General features: G+C 56.0%; 1 protein-coding gene across 2 annotated transcripts; it reads right to left on the reverse strand.

Moving 5' to 3' along the window:
• Positions 1-39: 39 nt before the first annotated feature.
• Positions 40-10,073, reverse strand: JPH4 (junctophilin 4). 2 transcript variants are annotated; one of them, XM_016925903.4, is made up of 7 exons: positions 9,402-10,073; positions 9,091-9,216; positions 8,297-8,846; positions 6,936-7,707; positions 3,054-3,172; positions 2,180-2,712; positions 40-974 (listed from the first exon to the last, which is right to left on the reverse strand). In XM_016925903.4, exons 3-7 carry the CDS (start codon positions 8,673-8,675, stop codon positions 891-893), a joined length of 1,887 nt encoding a protein of 628 aa, XP_016781392.1. In that variant the 5' UTR covers positions 8,676-8,846; positions 9,091-9,216; positions 9,402-10,073; the 3' UTR covers positions 40-890. The 2 variants fall into 2 exon arrangements, with proteins under 2 accessions (XP_016781392.1, XP_016781391.1); XM_016925902.4 differs by lacking the exon at positions 9,091-9,216 and having other exon boundaries at positions 9,402-10,060.
• Between the last annotated feature and the right edge of the window lie 4,364 nt (positions 10,074-14,437).

The following is a 14,437-nucleotide window of genomic DNA, read 5'->3' on the forward strand; positions in this document are numbered from 1 at the left end:
TCAGGCCCCTTAGGAATTTAATCAAAGGCCACAAGTGAGTCCAGACCAACCAAATAAACTATTATGGGGGAGACAGAAGGGTGGGAGAAGTCAGTGGCAAAGTCTGGGCAGGGTGGACTTGACTGCATTGGATATTCTCTGTTCCTTTACACGTTGCTCTTGGCATGGCATGCCACCAGAGGGGGCTGGAGGAGGGGCTGGCCGATGAGGAGAAAAAGAGGGAAATGCTAGGGAGTTACTCTACTTTTCACTTCCTTTCTCTCCTTCAGGGAAGGATGGAATTGGGCAGTAACCCAGCTCAGTGCTTGGAGGTAAGATAATAGCCTCCAAGATTAGCGGTGGAGGATGCACCTCCTGCAGCTTTTTCACTAGGCGTCAGAGGGACAGCAGGCCCCTTAGGCTAGGGAGCCACAGCAGCTCAGCCAGTGCCTTGCCCGACATTCAATCACTCCTTCTTCATTTTCTTCCTCTTCTCCATTCAGCTTCCAGGAGTCTCCTTAGGACACCAAACCCCCACCCGCAGCGAAGTTGAGGTCTAAAGAAAAGGTGGGAGGGCGTGGAGCAATGGTCTGACTTAGATTTGTGTGTCTCAGAGAAGACAGCAACTCTGAGAGAGAAAAGCCCTTCATATGTAAACAATCTAGAGAAAGAAGGGGTTGGGATGGGGAAGGGAGTGAGGAATACAGAGACAGATCCAGAAGAAATGAGATAATCTGAAAGAAGACAGGGAAAGAAAAAGCGAGAGAAAAAAACAAAGGAGCACAGAAAAGAAAGGAAGAAGAGAAAGAAAGATAGGAGAAAACACAGCCAGGAAGAGAGAAGAGAAAAAAGGCAGGTCAAAGGGGTGAAGAGGCACGCAACCAAAGCCAGAACCAGGCCAGGAAGTAGCCTCAGGTGAGGAGCTGGGAGAACAGGAATGCCAGGCTGAGGTCCAGGAGGGCCACGGCTCCCACCACCAGGGGGTTGGCAGCTCCCTAGAGAGACAGAGGGGGAAGCAGACTCAGTCCCCGAGGACAGGGCCCACCTTCCTGCCCTGACTGAGGTGGCAGAGCTGAAGGGCCTCAGGCACCTCCCTGCACAGTCTGGAGCAGGGGGATCGCCAACATTTGTTTTGGATTGCAAAACCCCCTCTTCTCCCAGGCAGGGCCCCACCTTTCCTCTGACACCTTCAATGCAGGGACAGCCCTTCCACCTCCTCCCTCTAGTCCCCTCCCATCAGCATATCATGTGTCCCACGCAGGAGGTGCCTGGCCTTAGTAGCAGACATTGGCAGCAGCAGCCAGTACTGCAGTAAGGCAGAGGGATGAAGGGGTGAGGATGTGGTTGCTAGGAAACAGAAGGCCTAGAGCCCAATCAGAGTAGAGGGTTCTGGGCAAACTCCGCCTCTCCCAGTTTTCTGCCTTCTTCTCTATTTCAACTTCTTCCCAGGAGAGGGAGGGAGAGTCAGGGTAGGGAGGGAACAATCTTTTCCTTTTTTATTTCTGGGCACCAAAGAGAGAAAGTGCGGAGGTGGGGGTGGGGGTGGAGTAGGAAACTGAGAGCTGGAAATGATATGGAAGGAGAACGGGGGGAAAATGTTCTGGCTCTCACATTAATTATTAGTTTATAACCCTGGGCAAGTTACTTTTTTTTTTTTTTTTTTGAGACAGAGTCTCGCTCTGTCACCCAGGCTGGAGTGCAGTGGCGCGATCTCAGCTCGCTGCAGGCTCCGCCTCCTGGGTTCACGCCATTCTCCTGCCTCAGCCTCCCGAGTAGCTGGGACTACAGGCGCCCGCCACCACGCCCGGCTAATTTTTTTTTGTATTTTTAGTAGAGACGGGGTTTCACTGTATTAGCCAGGATGGTCTCGATCTCCTGACCTCGTGATCCGCCCACTTCGGCCTCCCAAAGTGCTGGGATTACAGGCGTGAGCCACCGCGCCCGGCCTGGGCAAGTTACTTTAAGTGCTCTGGGCCTCAGTTCCCCCATCTGTCAAATGAGGGAGTTGGGCTTGCAGGTGTGTAAGGTTCCTTCCAGCTCGAACGCCCTCTATTTTTTTGAGGTGGGATGTGGTCCAAGACTGGCCAGGCAGAGGAAGCCGAGTGAGATAAAAAGCCCCCCGGTGATCAGACAGTTCTGGAAAGGGTGGGAGGCAAGGCTTTGGGAGAAGAGGGCACACAGCAGGGACAGAGGATCTCACCGGCTGGGCAGGCCTCTCGGTTGCAGCGGGCTCCCCGAGCTCTTCTGTCAGGCACCCAGCATCAGGACCCCTCGAGGACGAGCCCCTCAGGACCAGCATGGCGATGGGCTCAGGCTCCGTGCCTGCTGGGGCCCTCAGCGGGGGCAGGGGCTCTTCATCCTCCCCCTCCTCCTCTCGAAGACTTCCTGAACTGTCGCTGCAGCCTCCGAGGAGTGGGGAACCGTCTCTGGGCCCTGGCCCTTGCATCCCAGCCTCATCCTCAGCCTCATAGCCAGCTAGTTCCTCTGCCTGCGCGCCTGCCCCCCCCCACTCCTCAGGCCAAGCTTTGGGGCTGGAGAAGGGACCCTGGTCCCCTCCAGGAGGCAGTGGGCTCCGGCAGGCAGGGGGTCGCCAGGGTTGGCGGGAGGAGGCAGGACTGCTGGGCAGTTCAGGGGATCCCTCTGAGGGGGTCAGTCCGTTCTCATATACCCCAGGGCTGTCCTCATCCAGGGGCTCCGTGTCGGAACCTTCTGAGTCCTGCCTGGGTCTGCGGCCTGGGTAGGGATAGCTGAGAATCAGAGGGGCCTAACTGGCCTTGGGCTGGAGTGGCTGCAGCTTTATTCCTGACTGGGCACTTCCCAGGACTTTGGAATTCCCAGGCTCATAGCCTCTCACCACCAGACCCCAAACCCCCCATTATCCTACTGCATACATTCCCAAGTCCCACTCCTCAGACTACCAGGTCTGGCCCCCACCCTGTGTTCCTTGCATCCTCATTCCTTGTTTTTTCCCATCCCCACTTCCCTTGCAGGGCTTCTCATCTGTTTCCCCAAACCTGAGCCTCTCTAGCTCCCTAGGGGCCTCACTGCCCTCCCCCCAGCTGTCCATGCCTCACCTGGGGCCTCTAGCATGGGCTGCAGGTCCTGGGCTATCAGTTTGGCCATTCGAGCTGCCTCCACGGCCTTCTCAGCGACACTGCTGGCTGCCACTGCCTTTAGGAGGGCGTCTGCTGCCCTGTCGGGTCCAGAGAGAGGGATTTAGCAGACCTTCCCCCACTTCAAATTAGTCCCTGCTCAGATGCTCCAGCCCCCTAGCCCCTGTCCCCTCTACATCACATCCTCCTCTCCTCTGGAGTCGTCACCCTTCGCCACACTCTGCCAGCTGCTTCCCTTCCTGGCAGGCCAGGGCAGCTCCCGTTTGCTTTCCTCCCCCTGACCTGGGCTGTGTTTGCCATCATCACACCCTCCTGCTCCTCTCACACCCTTCTACCGCTACGTCCTGTAGTAACACTTCTTCCAGTTGCAAGGGCCAGGCCCTCCTGGAACTGTGTAATTCCATTCCTATCCTGCCCCCTTCCCAGTGACAGTCGAGACCTCACTCTTTTAACACATCCCCTGCAGTCCTGCTTGGTGCTTATGAGCTATACTACCACCTTCTTTGCAGTTAGCACCTCCTGTTGTTACTAACCCCTCTCACCCCCCTGGAGTCACAGGCCTCTCTGTGGGGTCCAGCACAGGGTCCTGTACCTCGATCCTCCCCTCCAAGCAGCTTCGCCCCTGCCCCGCCCCTTGTTCAGAGCCACCGTCTCCCTTATGTTAACAGTCTCTGCCTCCCTTTCTCTTTCTACTGTCACTTCTCCTTACTATTAATCCTACCTCTACCTGTGCAGATTTCCTGGCATGAGAACTTCCTATCTTGCGTTCCTTCGGCCTCTTCTGTTATGACATTGTTCTTCCTCTTGTCACTGCTACCACCCCACTGCCCCCCGTCATGCTTTTCTGAGCTCTGGAACTGGAATAAGAGTGGGTCTCCCCTTCCGGTAATGATCCCATCCCCTCTCCCTACTAATATGCAATATGCTTTCTCACCATTGCAACTACACTTCTGGCTAAACCCTTAGTCTCCCTTCCACAACCCCCTACCACCTTCCCTGCTCCTTAGGTGCAGGCAGCCTGGGAGTCTGATCAGTCCTTCCCCACTGTTGCTTCTCAGTTCTCCCTCTGATGTCAGATGCTTCCTCAGTTTTCTCTTCCCTTTCACCCTCTGCTGTTAATCATAGATGCCTTGTCATCCTTAAATGAGTTCTGTAATTCTGAGGGTGGGACACAAAAGAGCTGAGAAAAAGGCAGGCCGATGAGCTGCTATGGGCTTGAATTGATCACACCCCATGACTTCCTCTGGTCACAGGCCTGTTCTCTCTGGCTTAGGAAGGCAGTCTGGTATGGGGGTGGGGAAGAGGATGGTGATATCTACTGTGCGTATTCTTAGTCCATAGCCTCTTCTTTATGTTCTTTGGGAGCTGTGATTAGCCCCTTCTCCTCAAACCTGGTGGGTCAAAGATCTTTAGAGCCTGTTTGGAGGGATCTCAGATAACGTGGCTCTTCTGTCTTAGGACTTTCAGACTGTATATAACTAGCCCTGTCCTGAAACTGAGCTGGACTCAGGGTGCACAGCGGGCACATGTGCAGTCTCCTGCCTCTGGCCCTTCAGTGGGGCAAAGTCAAGGAGAAGGTGGACAGGGCTGTCAAGGGCACCTGTTGAGCCGTGAGCGTGAGGATCATGGTCTTGGGTTGTATTGAGTTATTTTGGTGGCCTGAAACTGGTGCACTGATGAGGCCTGTTTTTGTGTATGAAGAGTATGGATGATCAAGTCCCATACAGTAGACTTAGTCTGTGCTCAGGCATCAGACTCAGGCCAGGCTCAGGCTACCTGGCAGAGGCACCTGCTGCTGAGGCTCTGCTGTTTCCATGGCAGCTGGCAGCCAGTCGGGATTGCCAGGCCTGTTGCTGGGGAGACCAACCCACCTCCTCCCACTGCCTGATCCTCTAGTTACTGAGATCAGTTTTTCCTGCACATGTCTCCACCCTATCTAGCCTAAAATGTTCCCTGGTGCTCTGCCTTCCCCCTTCTCTGGCTTAAGTCCCTGGGCTCTAACATCCAGACTCCCAGACACATCTATAGATGCACATTCTCTGACTCAAACGTCTACTCTGCATTTGGCATGTTTATATTCTTTCTCTCTCTCTCTAACACACAAACACACACACACACACACACACACACTCTCACTGTGTCACCCATTATACAAACTCATTTAAGCATATTTGGACATATCCTGATCTCTGATCTCTCAAAAAATCTCAAATTTAAATGAAATCCTCCACCCCTTTAAAAGAAAATTCAATATGTAAAAATTCAAATATGTGAGTTGTATAAATAAGGGGTCTATGAATCTCATTACAAGTGGATTTTTGGCTTCTTTTAGATTTTTTTTTTTTTTTAGACTGGCTTTCACTTTTCTTGCCCAGGCTAGAGTGCAGTGGCGTGGTCTCGGCTCACTGCAACCTCTGCCTCCCGGGTTCAAGTGATTCTCCTGCCTCAGCCTCCCGAGTAGCTGGGATTACAGGAACCTGCCACCACACCGAGCTAATTTTTGTATTTTTAGTAGACAGGGTTTCACCATGTTGGCCAGGCTGGTCTCGAACTCCTGACCTCAGGTGATCCACCCACCTCAGCCTCCCAAAGTGCTGGGATTACAGGCATGAGCCACCGTGCCCGGCCTTCTTTCAGATCTGTGCTATTTAATTCAGTAGTTACAAACCATATGTGGCTATTAAGCATTTGAAACGTGTCTAGTCTGAATGGAAATGATGTGATTTAAGTGTAAAATTTAAGGGGCGGTCCCGTGCTGCCCACCTTGCTGCTCACCTCGCTGCGCAGGGAGCCTCGCTTGCTGCCCAGGGAGCTGCAGGTTTCAAAGACTTAGTTCAAAAGGAATTTGTAAAATATCTTAATAATTTTATATTGGTTACCAGTTGAAATGATAATATTTGGATATATTGGTTTAAATAAAAATATTATTAAAATTCATCTCACCTGCTTTTTTAAATTTTCTATTCCGTTGTTTGTTTGGTTTTTTGTTTTTCAGAGACAGGATCTTGCTATGTTGCCCAGGCTGGTCTTGATGGGCTCAAGTGATCCCCTTACCTCTCAAGGGTCTACAGGTGTGTGTGCCACAATGTCTGGCTTCTTTTTGTTTTTTAATGTGGTTACTATGAGATTTAAAACTACCTATTTGGCTTATATAATATTCCTGTTAAACAGCACTGCTTTAGATAGCAAGGTTCCTGATGCAAGGAAATGTAATTTGATTTACAGAAACGTTTCATTTACAGGGAAGCCTCCTCCCCTCAAACCTCCCATCAGTTGGGTAAAAGAAGGCAGAGGGGGCAAAACTGGGAGAGACTATCTTTTCAGGCGGATAGGTCAGCTGTATAAATTAGACTTCCCAAAGGCCCAAGGCTGAAATGGTGTCAGGCTGGGACGTGGTTAGGAAGGGACAGTCCCTATTCCACCCAGGGTTGATGCTCCCAGCCTGAGGCCTGGAGGCTGGATCAGCTGCAAGAGGAGGAAGACTAGGGACATGTTTTGAGTTCCAAGAGATTTCTGGGCCTGCACAAAACAGCTTCCTTGCTACTCCCACACACAACAATGGATTCCATAGACATGCATCTCCACACAAAAGACACCGAGACACATTTACAGTCTTACACCATCTCCCTCAAATACCCAGCTACCCAGAGTTACACCCACATCCACCTGTAGCCTCGGATATAAACACCAAGAATGCCCAGGGGTACAACTGCCTGGCCTTAGGCTTGCAATAGCAGGCCCTGGGCCTTGGGGCTTGGTCCTCCCTTAGGCACACCCGCCTTCCTGGTCCCCAGCGCACCCCCTCCTCTTAGCCCAGCTTTGGCCTCTGAACTGGACGCCCACCTGGCAGCGGCGATCTCCTGGCGCTGACGGGCAGCACTCACGGCTCGACGGGCGCCCTCGACAGCCCTGTCCACCTTCTCCTTAACTTTGCCCCGCCGAAGGGCCAGAGGCAGGAGACTGCGGACGCGCCCGCCGTGCACCAGCCGGTTGCGCTTGTACTTGCCCTCCTCGCGGGAGCCGTCGGGGCGGGTGGTGCGCCCGTAGCCGTGCCGCCGGTTGCCCAGCCACTCGCCCTCGTAGCGCAGCCCGTTGGAGCGCTGGCTGACGCCGAAGCCGCTGCGCCGATCTGCGCGCCACTCGCCCGCGTACACCTCTGTGGCCGAGCCCTCGATGAGGGCGGGCGGCGCTGCGGCCGGGGGCCCGCTGGCCTCCGAGCCGGGCGGTCCGGTGCTGCCCACCTCGCTGCTCACCTCGCTGCGCAGGGAGCCTCGCTTGCTGCCCAGGGAGCTGCGACGTCCGCCCGCTCGGAGCCCGCTGAGCAGCAGCGAACGGCGAAAGAATCCGCCGGCCGCCGGAGTGCGCTTTCGGGACGACGCGCCGTCGGCGTCCCCGGGCCCGGCCAGCACGAAGCCGCCCCGGGAGCCCGAGGCGGGGCTGCCTCCCTCGTCGCCCGGCAAGGGCAGGGGCGGGGGTGGCGTCGGGGGGTCGCTGTGGCCGGAATCCAGGGAGGTGCGGCGGGGTGAGCGCAGCAGCGCCGCCTGATGGTAGGGCACACTCTGGCGCACCCCGTAGCCGTGGCGCTTCCCGGCCTGCCACTGGCCCTGGTAGGTGCCTGCGGGCGGCGGAGGGGTGGGAGAAAGAGTCAGGACGTGCCGCTGGGCTCCTTGCGCCCCAAGTCCCAAGCGCCCCTGGAAGCCCAAGCGTCAGGCGGGAGAGGTGGAGGCAGTTAGTGTGGAGGTCGGGGAAGGGCACTGGGAGCCGGGAACAGGCCAGGCTGGGCCAGAAAGTGTGGGAGAGCAGAGTGAAGACGGGCAGGTAGCAGGAGCCCTACGTGGATTTTGGCAGTGCGGGTAGACAGGGGAAACGGGGAGGGCCCGGCAGGCATGCGAAGGACAGGCTGGTCAGGGCGTTTAGATAGGCAAACAGTACTCTGAGGGGCACGCCGACCCGACGGAGAGCAGAGGTGTGAGGACAGGCAGACAGGGAAGGGGTGAGGGAGAAGCGAGCAGGAGACAGACAATTGAGGAAAGCATAATCATGGTGGGAGAGAGCAGAAATTGGGGGCTGGGGGTCACATCGATGGGGAATGGTGGCGGGGGAAAGAAGGATGGGCGCAGGGGCGCAAATGGCGGGCGAAGGCGCAAGGCTGGGGAAGGCGCACGCGGACGAGCAGACAGACACTGGTGGGCCGGGCCCCGCACCTCCGTCGGAGTAGGTCTCGGTGCCGTAGCCGTCCTGGAAACCGTCCTTCCAGAGCCCAGCGTAGCGCAGGCCGGACACGCTTTCCCACACGCCGCTGCGCCCCTTCAGCCCGCCCAGCCACTCGCCGCGGTACGTCCAGCGGCTCTTGCGCTCCACGCCCAGCCCTTCGCGCTTGCCCTGCTGCCAGTGGCCCTGGTAGCTGTGTCCGCCGGGCCCCGTGAAGACGCCCAGTGACTCGAAGCCGTGTGCCCAGCAGCCGCTGTACTCGCCCTGGGCGCCGGGGCCCGTGCACACGCCGTAGCCATGTGCCCGCCCCGCCTCCCAGCCCCCCACGTAGCAGCCCCCGTCGTCAAAGTCGAACTTGCCCCCGGGGGACATGCATGTAGTTGGCGCGGCCTCAGCCCCCCGGCGGCTCAGCGCATCCTGGGACTGGAGAGCCGGCTGGGGGCCTTGGAGCCGGGCGAGGCCTCGGGGCGGGGGCAGTTAGACCGGGGCCGGGCGGGGGGGCCCCAGCGAGGGCAGGCAGGGCCGGACCCTCATCCTGAGTGGCTGCGGAGAAAGAGGGAGGGGGGCAAGTGGCGAGAGAGGCCCCTCCCCTTTGCCCGCCGCTCCCTGGCCCGGTGGCTCTGGGGCATCAGCGCCGCCCCCCAATCCACCCCCCTCCTTCGGCAGCATCTTCCAGCAGCTCCCAAGATTTGGGGTAATGGGGGCTTCCCCCATTTCTGTCTTTGTGGAGCGGGCCCCTCCCAGGACTTGGGGCCCCAACCCCAAGCGGGAGTCCCAATTCTCCAACCTAGAACCCCGAAGTGTCGAGTGTGGATGGCAGTTTGGGGGTCCTGAGAGGGGGCTGGGCAGAATCGTAGGGCACCCGTTTCCCTGGCTGCTGTCAGGACCCCTCTGCCCCGGTTCTTCGGCGTCTCTGGCAAAGGGATGGGGGTGGGGGGTAGAATATGTAGCGGGGAGATCGGACCAAGGTAGGCAGACGGTTTTTCGGGGGGTTTTTCGGGGGGTTTTTCGGGGGATGGGGCCCAGGGGAGGCTCTGCAGGGGAAAGGCCAGGGTGGGGACGGGCAGACAGGCAGAAGGGAGGGGGCAGGCTACTCACCATGTGGGCTGGGGCTCAGGCTGCCTCCCCGGCACAGCATCCATGGCAGGATACCTCCACTCCCACCTCGCCCGGACAAGCCAAGCCCCCTCCCCTTCCGGAGAGACTGCTCCAACCCAGAGAGGAAAGGTGGGGGAGTCCGGAGAGTCCCCTCTCTCCCCAGCTGGAGGAGCAGGCTGGGTGGGGGGGCGAGGTAGTGGCAAGGGTGGGGGAAGATGAGAATAGTGTAGGGGAAAAAATCTGCCTTGGATGGAGATAGGGAAGAAGAGCTGGGAGCTGGATGCAAAGGGGGAGGGGGCTCTCAAGAGGGGGTGTTTTTATTATTTTTTTCTTCTTATGGTTGGGAGAGGAAAAATAAATCAAAATTCCGATTCCATCCCAGCACAAATCAATGTTTGCTCCATCCCAGCATCACGGGGGAGGCTGGGCCAGGCAGATTTAAAGGGGCAGGGAGAAGAGAAGAGAGAAGAGGGTGGGTAGAGAAGGATACGGTGAAGAAGAGACAGCGGCAGTGATGCGGGTGGTGGTGGGGTCCCCAAGCAGAAAAGGATGGGTGTCCGCTAACCCTTCGGTGAGGGAGGAGGCAGGCAGAGAGGAGAAGGAGATGCACTGAGACCCCCAGGGAGGAGAGAAATCCTGGCATGCGGGCTGGGAGTGGGGCGAGGCGGAGGGGAGGGAAGAGGATCGAGGGGGAGGAGACTGAGCTGAAGATGGGGAGGCAGGGGGAGGCCGAAGCCGGGCGGGGGAGGAGAGATGCTGGCGAGGCTGGGAGAGGGTGAGAAGAATACAAAGAAAGAGGTGCAGGGGTGAGCACTAAGGAGGGGGGAGATGCAGCCTGAGAGAGGGGAAGGCGGGGAGACCCATACTGGGGCTCCGGAGGGATGGCAAGGAGGAGAAAAGCAGGGGAGGAGGGAAGAAGGGGGAAAGAAATAGATATGGAGACTGAGAGAGCGAAATAAGCTCCTGAAGGGAGGGAGAAAGCTCTGCAGAGGGAAGGGCAGGCGTGGGTATAGAGATCCAGGCAGGAAGAGCCCAGATAGAGGCAGGAGGGCCGGAAGTGGTGTTTGTGGGGCCCTGGGGAGAAGGATGAACCTGTCAGCTGCTTGGACTGAAGCCAAAAAGCTTTGGGGCATGGATGCGGGTGTCCACTGAGTCCACTATCCTCCGGAAGAAAGCACTGGAGGGGGACCAGGAGGCTCACGCTCTTGCACTTTCTGAAGATGCCTGAAATGGGACCCTGCTAGGAACCCTGGCCCCATCAATGCTTCTCCAGGCCTCCCCATCCTCCATCCCCACCACCCATTTCTCTCTGGGTTGTCCCTCTGAAGGAGAAGGGGGTGTATTGCTTCTGAATGGGGAGGAGGGCATCATGCTTGGTGATGGCAGGAAGATCCCAGGGCTTTAGAATCTTTTCTTTTGCAAACCTAGAGGCAAAGACATATAGACATGTTTGAGAGGGCCCTTATTATGGCAAGGCCCCCTCTAGCCCACCACCCCTCTGTCCTGTCTGTCCTCTCACCAGAGGGCCAGCACATCCTGACCTTGCTGTTTACAGACAGAAGTAGGCACACACTGTCTTCCCTCTCCCCTTAGTTTACTTAGACTCTGCATCTAGTTCTATCCCTGCCTCTAAGCCTTTTTAGGAAGGAGGACACTGTGTCCAATTACACACAACAGAGTACATAGTCAAATGCACTAAATTGCTCCTATTTTCATACACAGCTTGGTCCACCACTCCTCCCCCACTGCATTCCCATTTTACAGAGAAGAGAACTAAGGCCCAGAGGGGAAGTCATTCACCAGAGGTGAATGACAACAGAACTGGCAGAGCTAGCAGTAGAACACTAGACTTCAGACCATTTGAGCCCTGTAATTCCTGCCAGGATTCCATGAACTTGGGGACCCTCCCTTAGGCTCAGGGCCTCCATTTTGAGTACTCTGGTAAAATAAAGAGCATGAGGTTTGGAATAAATAGGGATTTCTCTTGCATCGTGTCTTCCCACAATTCACATGAGGTTGGAGAAATGTAAAATTTAAGCCTCCAGGAAAGGGACCACATCTTCTAAGTGCTTAGCATAGAACAGGTCAGCTGTGGGTCCACTTGGGACATGACTGTTGATGGAGAGTTTATTCATTTATTCATTCACTCATTTCTCTATTCATCAAGTATCTACATAGTTTACTGTGTACCACCCACATAGCCAGGTGCTAGAGACACAGTGGTGAACACTGTGAGGCCTGCCTTCATGGAGTTTACTACTGTTGAGAGGTGACAGAGTGCTGGCAGCCCTCGCAGCCCTCGCTTGCTCTTGGTGCCTCCTCAACCTTGGCGCCCACTCTGGCCAGGCTTGAGGAGCCCTTCAGCCCGCAGCTGCACTGTGGGATCCCCTTCCTGGGATGGCTGAGGCTGGAGCCGGCTCCCTCAGCTTGCGGGGACGTGTGGAGGGAGAGGCACGGGCGGGAACTGGGTGGGCGTGGGCTTGGCGGCCCTGCACTCAGAGCGGCCAGCCGGCCCCGCCGGCGCTGGGCAGTGAGGGGCTTAGCACTCAGGCCAGCAGCTGCAGAGGGTGTGCCTGGTCCCCCAGCAGTTTCGGCTTACTGGCGCTGTGCTGGATTTCTCGTCGGGCCTTAGCTGCCTCCCCGCAGGGCAGGGCTCGGGACCTGCAGCCGGCCATGCCTGAGCCCCCCTCACACCCCCCCACCCCCCCTCACCCCACTCCCCTCACCCCACCCCCCCACCCCCCTACCCCACCCCCCTCACCCCCCTACCCCACCCCCCCTCACCCCCCTACCCCCACTCCTTCCTCCCTGCCTCCCCCGGCCGTGGGCTCCTGTGCCTCCCCAAGGAGCTCTGCCCCCTGCTCAGCGGAGCCCTGTCCCATCCACTGCCCAAGCGCTAAGGAGTGCGGGCTGAGGAGTGCGGGTGCAGGGGGCAGGACTGGTAGGCAGCTCCACCTGCGGCCTGGTGGGGGATCCACTGGGTGAAGCCAGCTGGGCTCCTGAGTCTAGTGGAGGCTTGGAGAACCTTTATGTCTAGCTAAGGGATTGTAAATACACCAATCGGCACTCTGTATCTAGCTCAAGGTCTGTGAACACACCAATCAGCACTCTGTGTCTAGCTCAAAGTTTGTAATTGCACCAGTCAGCACCCTGTGTCTAGCTCAAAGTTTGTAATTGCACCAATCTGTGCTCTGTGTCTAGCTGATCTGGTGGGGACTTGGAGAACCTGTATGTCTAGCTAAGGGATTGTGAATACACCAATTGGCACTCTGTATCTAGCTCAAGGTTTGTAAATGCACCAATCAGCACTCTGTGTCTAGCTCAGGGTTTGTAAATACACCAATCAGCACTCTGTATCTAGCTAATCTAGTGAGGACTTGGAGAACTTTTGTGTCTAGCTCAGGGATTGTAAATGCACCAGTCAGCTCCCTGTCAAAACGGACCAATCAGCTCTCTGTAAAACAGACCAATCGGCTCTCTGTAAAATGGACCAATCAGCAGGATGTGGGTGAGGCCAGATAAGAGATTAAAAGCAGGCTGCCCCAGCCTGCCGTGGCAATCGGGTAGGGTTCCCTTCCAGAGGGTGGAAGGTTTGTTCTTTCGCTCTTTGCAGTAAATCCTGCTGCTGTTGGCTGTTTGGGTCCACACTGCCTTTATGAGCTGTAACAGTCACTGTGAAGGTCTGCGGCTTCGTTTCTGAAGCCAGCGAGACCCCGAACCAACCAGAAGGAAGAGACTCCGAACACATCCGAACATCAGAAGGAACAAACTCTGGACGCGCCGCCTTTAAGAACTGTAACACTCATCGCCGTCTCTACTAAAAATACAAAAAATTAGCCGGGCTTGGTGGTAGGCGCCTGTAGTCCCAACTACTCGGGAGGCTGAGGCAGGAGAATGGCGTGAACCTGGGAGGCGGAGCTTGCAGTGAGCCGAGATTGTGCCACTGCACTCCAGCCTGGGCGACAGAGCAAGACTCCGTCTCAAAAAAAAAAAAAAACAAAAAAACTGTAACACTCACGGGGAGGGTCCGCGGCTTCTTTCTTGAAGTCAGCGAGACCAAGAACCCACAAATTCTGGACACACCTTGTAGTAAAGGCAGGCAACCAACAAACTCTAGGGTGGTTAGTGCCACATCAAGTTTGTGGGGTGGGAGTAGAGAATAGGGATGGAATCCACCTGAGGCTGGTGCTCTAGAGAAAGAGGCATTTAAGATGAATCCAGAAGGGAGTCCTGGGGCAGGCCAAGCTGTGTTGCTCACCCCTAGATATTCAGCCTAGGGTGTCAACCTTTCCTTCTCCACACAGTGCCTTGTCCCACTCCACCCCTAAAATTCCCCTTTTCTCCAAGCAAAAGGGAAAACAAGAAAAGAAAAACCAACCTATGGTCCTGGAACACCCGTGCCTTGTTTCTTAGGGAGAAGAGGTGACAGGGTGTGATGCCTTGTTGGAAGCTATACTGTATTCTGAGCTGCAAATTAAGTGTAGGGTCCAATGAAGTCCCGAAGAAATCTCTGACAGAAGTACTCCCAGAATGTGGGATGCACAGTCCCAGCGCCCCCATGTCTCCCTGAGTGAGCCAGCCTTCCAGCCCCTTTCTTTTCTGTCCTTACAGGCTCTACAGTTCCCTCCTTCAGGGCAGGGGCACTTTTTTTTTTCAGAGAGTGCACTGGTTTGTTTTGCCACAATTTACCAACATTCAGGTGTCAGAGAAACGGGAAGTAATGTTTGATGGAGCAGCTCTGTGCTAGGAGCCAGGTACTGTGCTTGGCGCGCAATCTGTATGACCTCATTCCATCCTCACAGCAAAACTGTCACTGTGAGCAGTCCAGGCTGGAGGCCTGGAGCAAGGTGTCCAAAGATGGTCAGACTTATGTCTGAATTCTGACTCTATCTGCCACCTACTAGTTGGGTGAACCTGAGCATATCACCTAACTTTTCTGAGCTGCAGTTTGTTTATCTCTAAAATAGGATTATGATAATCTACTCCATGCCTTATTTTGAGGATCAAAATGATCATGTATGAAGTGTAAGTATGCA

The sequence above is a fragment of the Pan troglodytes genome, chromosome 15 (genome assembly GCF_028858775.2).
Source record: "Pan troglodytes isolate AG18354 chromosome 15, NHGRI_mPanTro3-v2.0_pri, whole genome shotgun sequence".
NCBI classification, from domain to species: domain Eukaryota; kingdom Metazoa; phylum Chordata; class Mammalia; order Primates; family Hominidae; genus Pan; species Pan troglodytes.

Bases quoted from the DNA above. Each gene is read 5' to 3' on its own strand.
- JPH4 (XM_016925903.4), bottom strand. From the start codon at position 8,675: ATGTCCCCCGGGGGCAAGTTCGACTTTGACGACGGGGGCTGCTACGTG. The intron at 3,173-6,935 runs GTGGGCGTCCAG...TGGACCCGACAG, and splicing joins CAGGAGATCGCCGCTGCCAG to GGCAGCAGACGCCCTCCTAA. The intron at 2,713-3,053 runs GTGAGGCATGGA...ATCCCTACCCAG, and splicing joins GCCCATGCTAGAGGCCCCAG to GCCGCAGACCCAGGCAGGAC.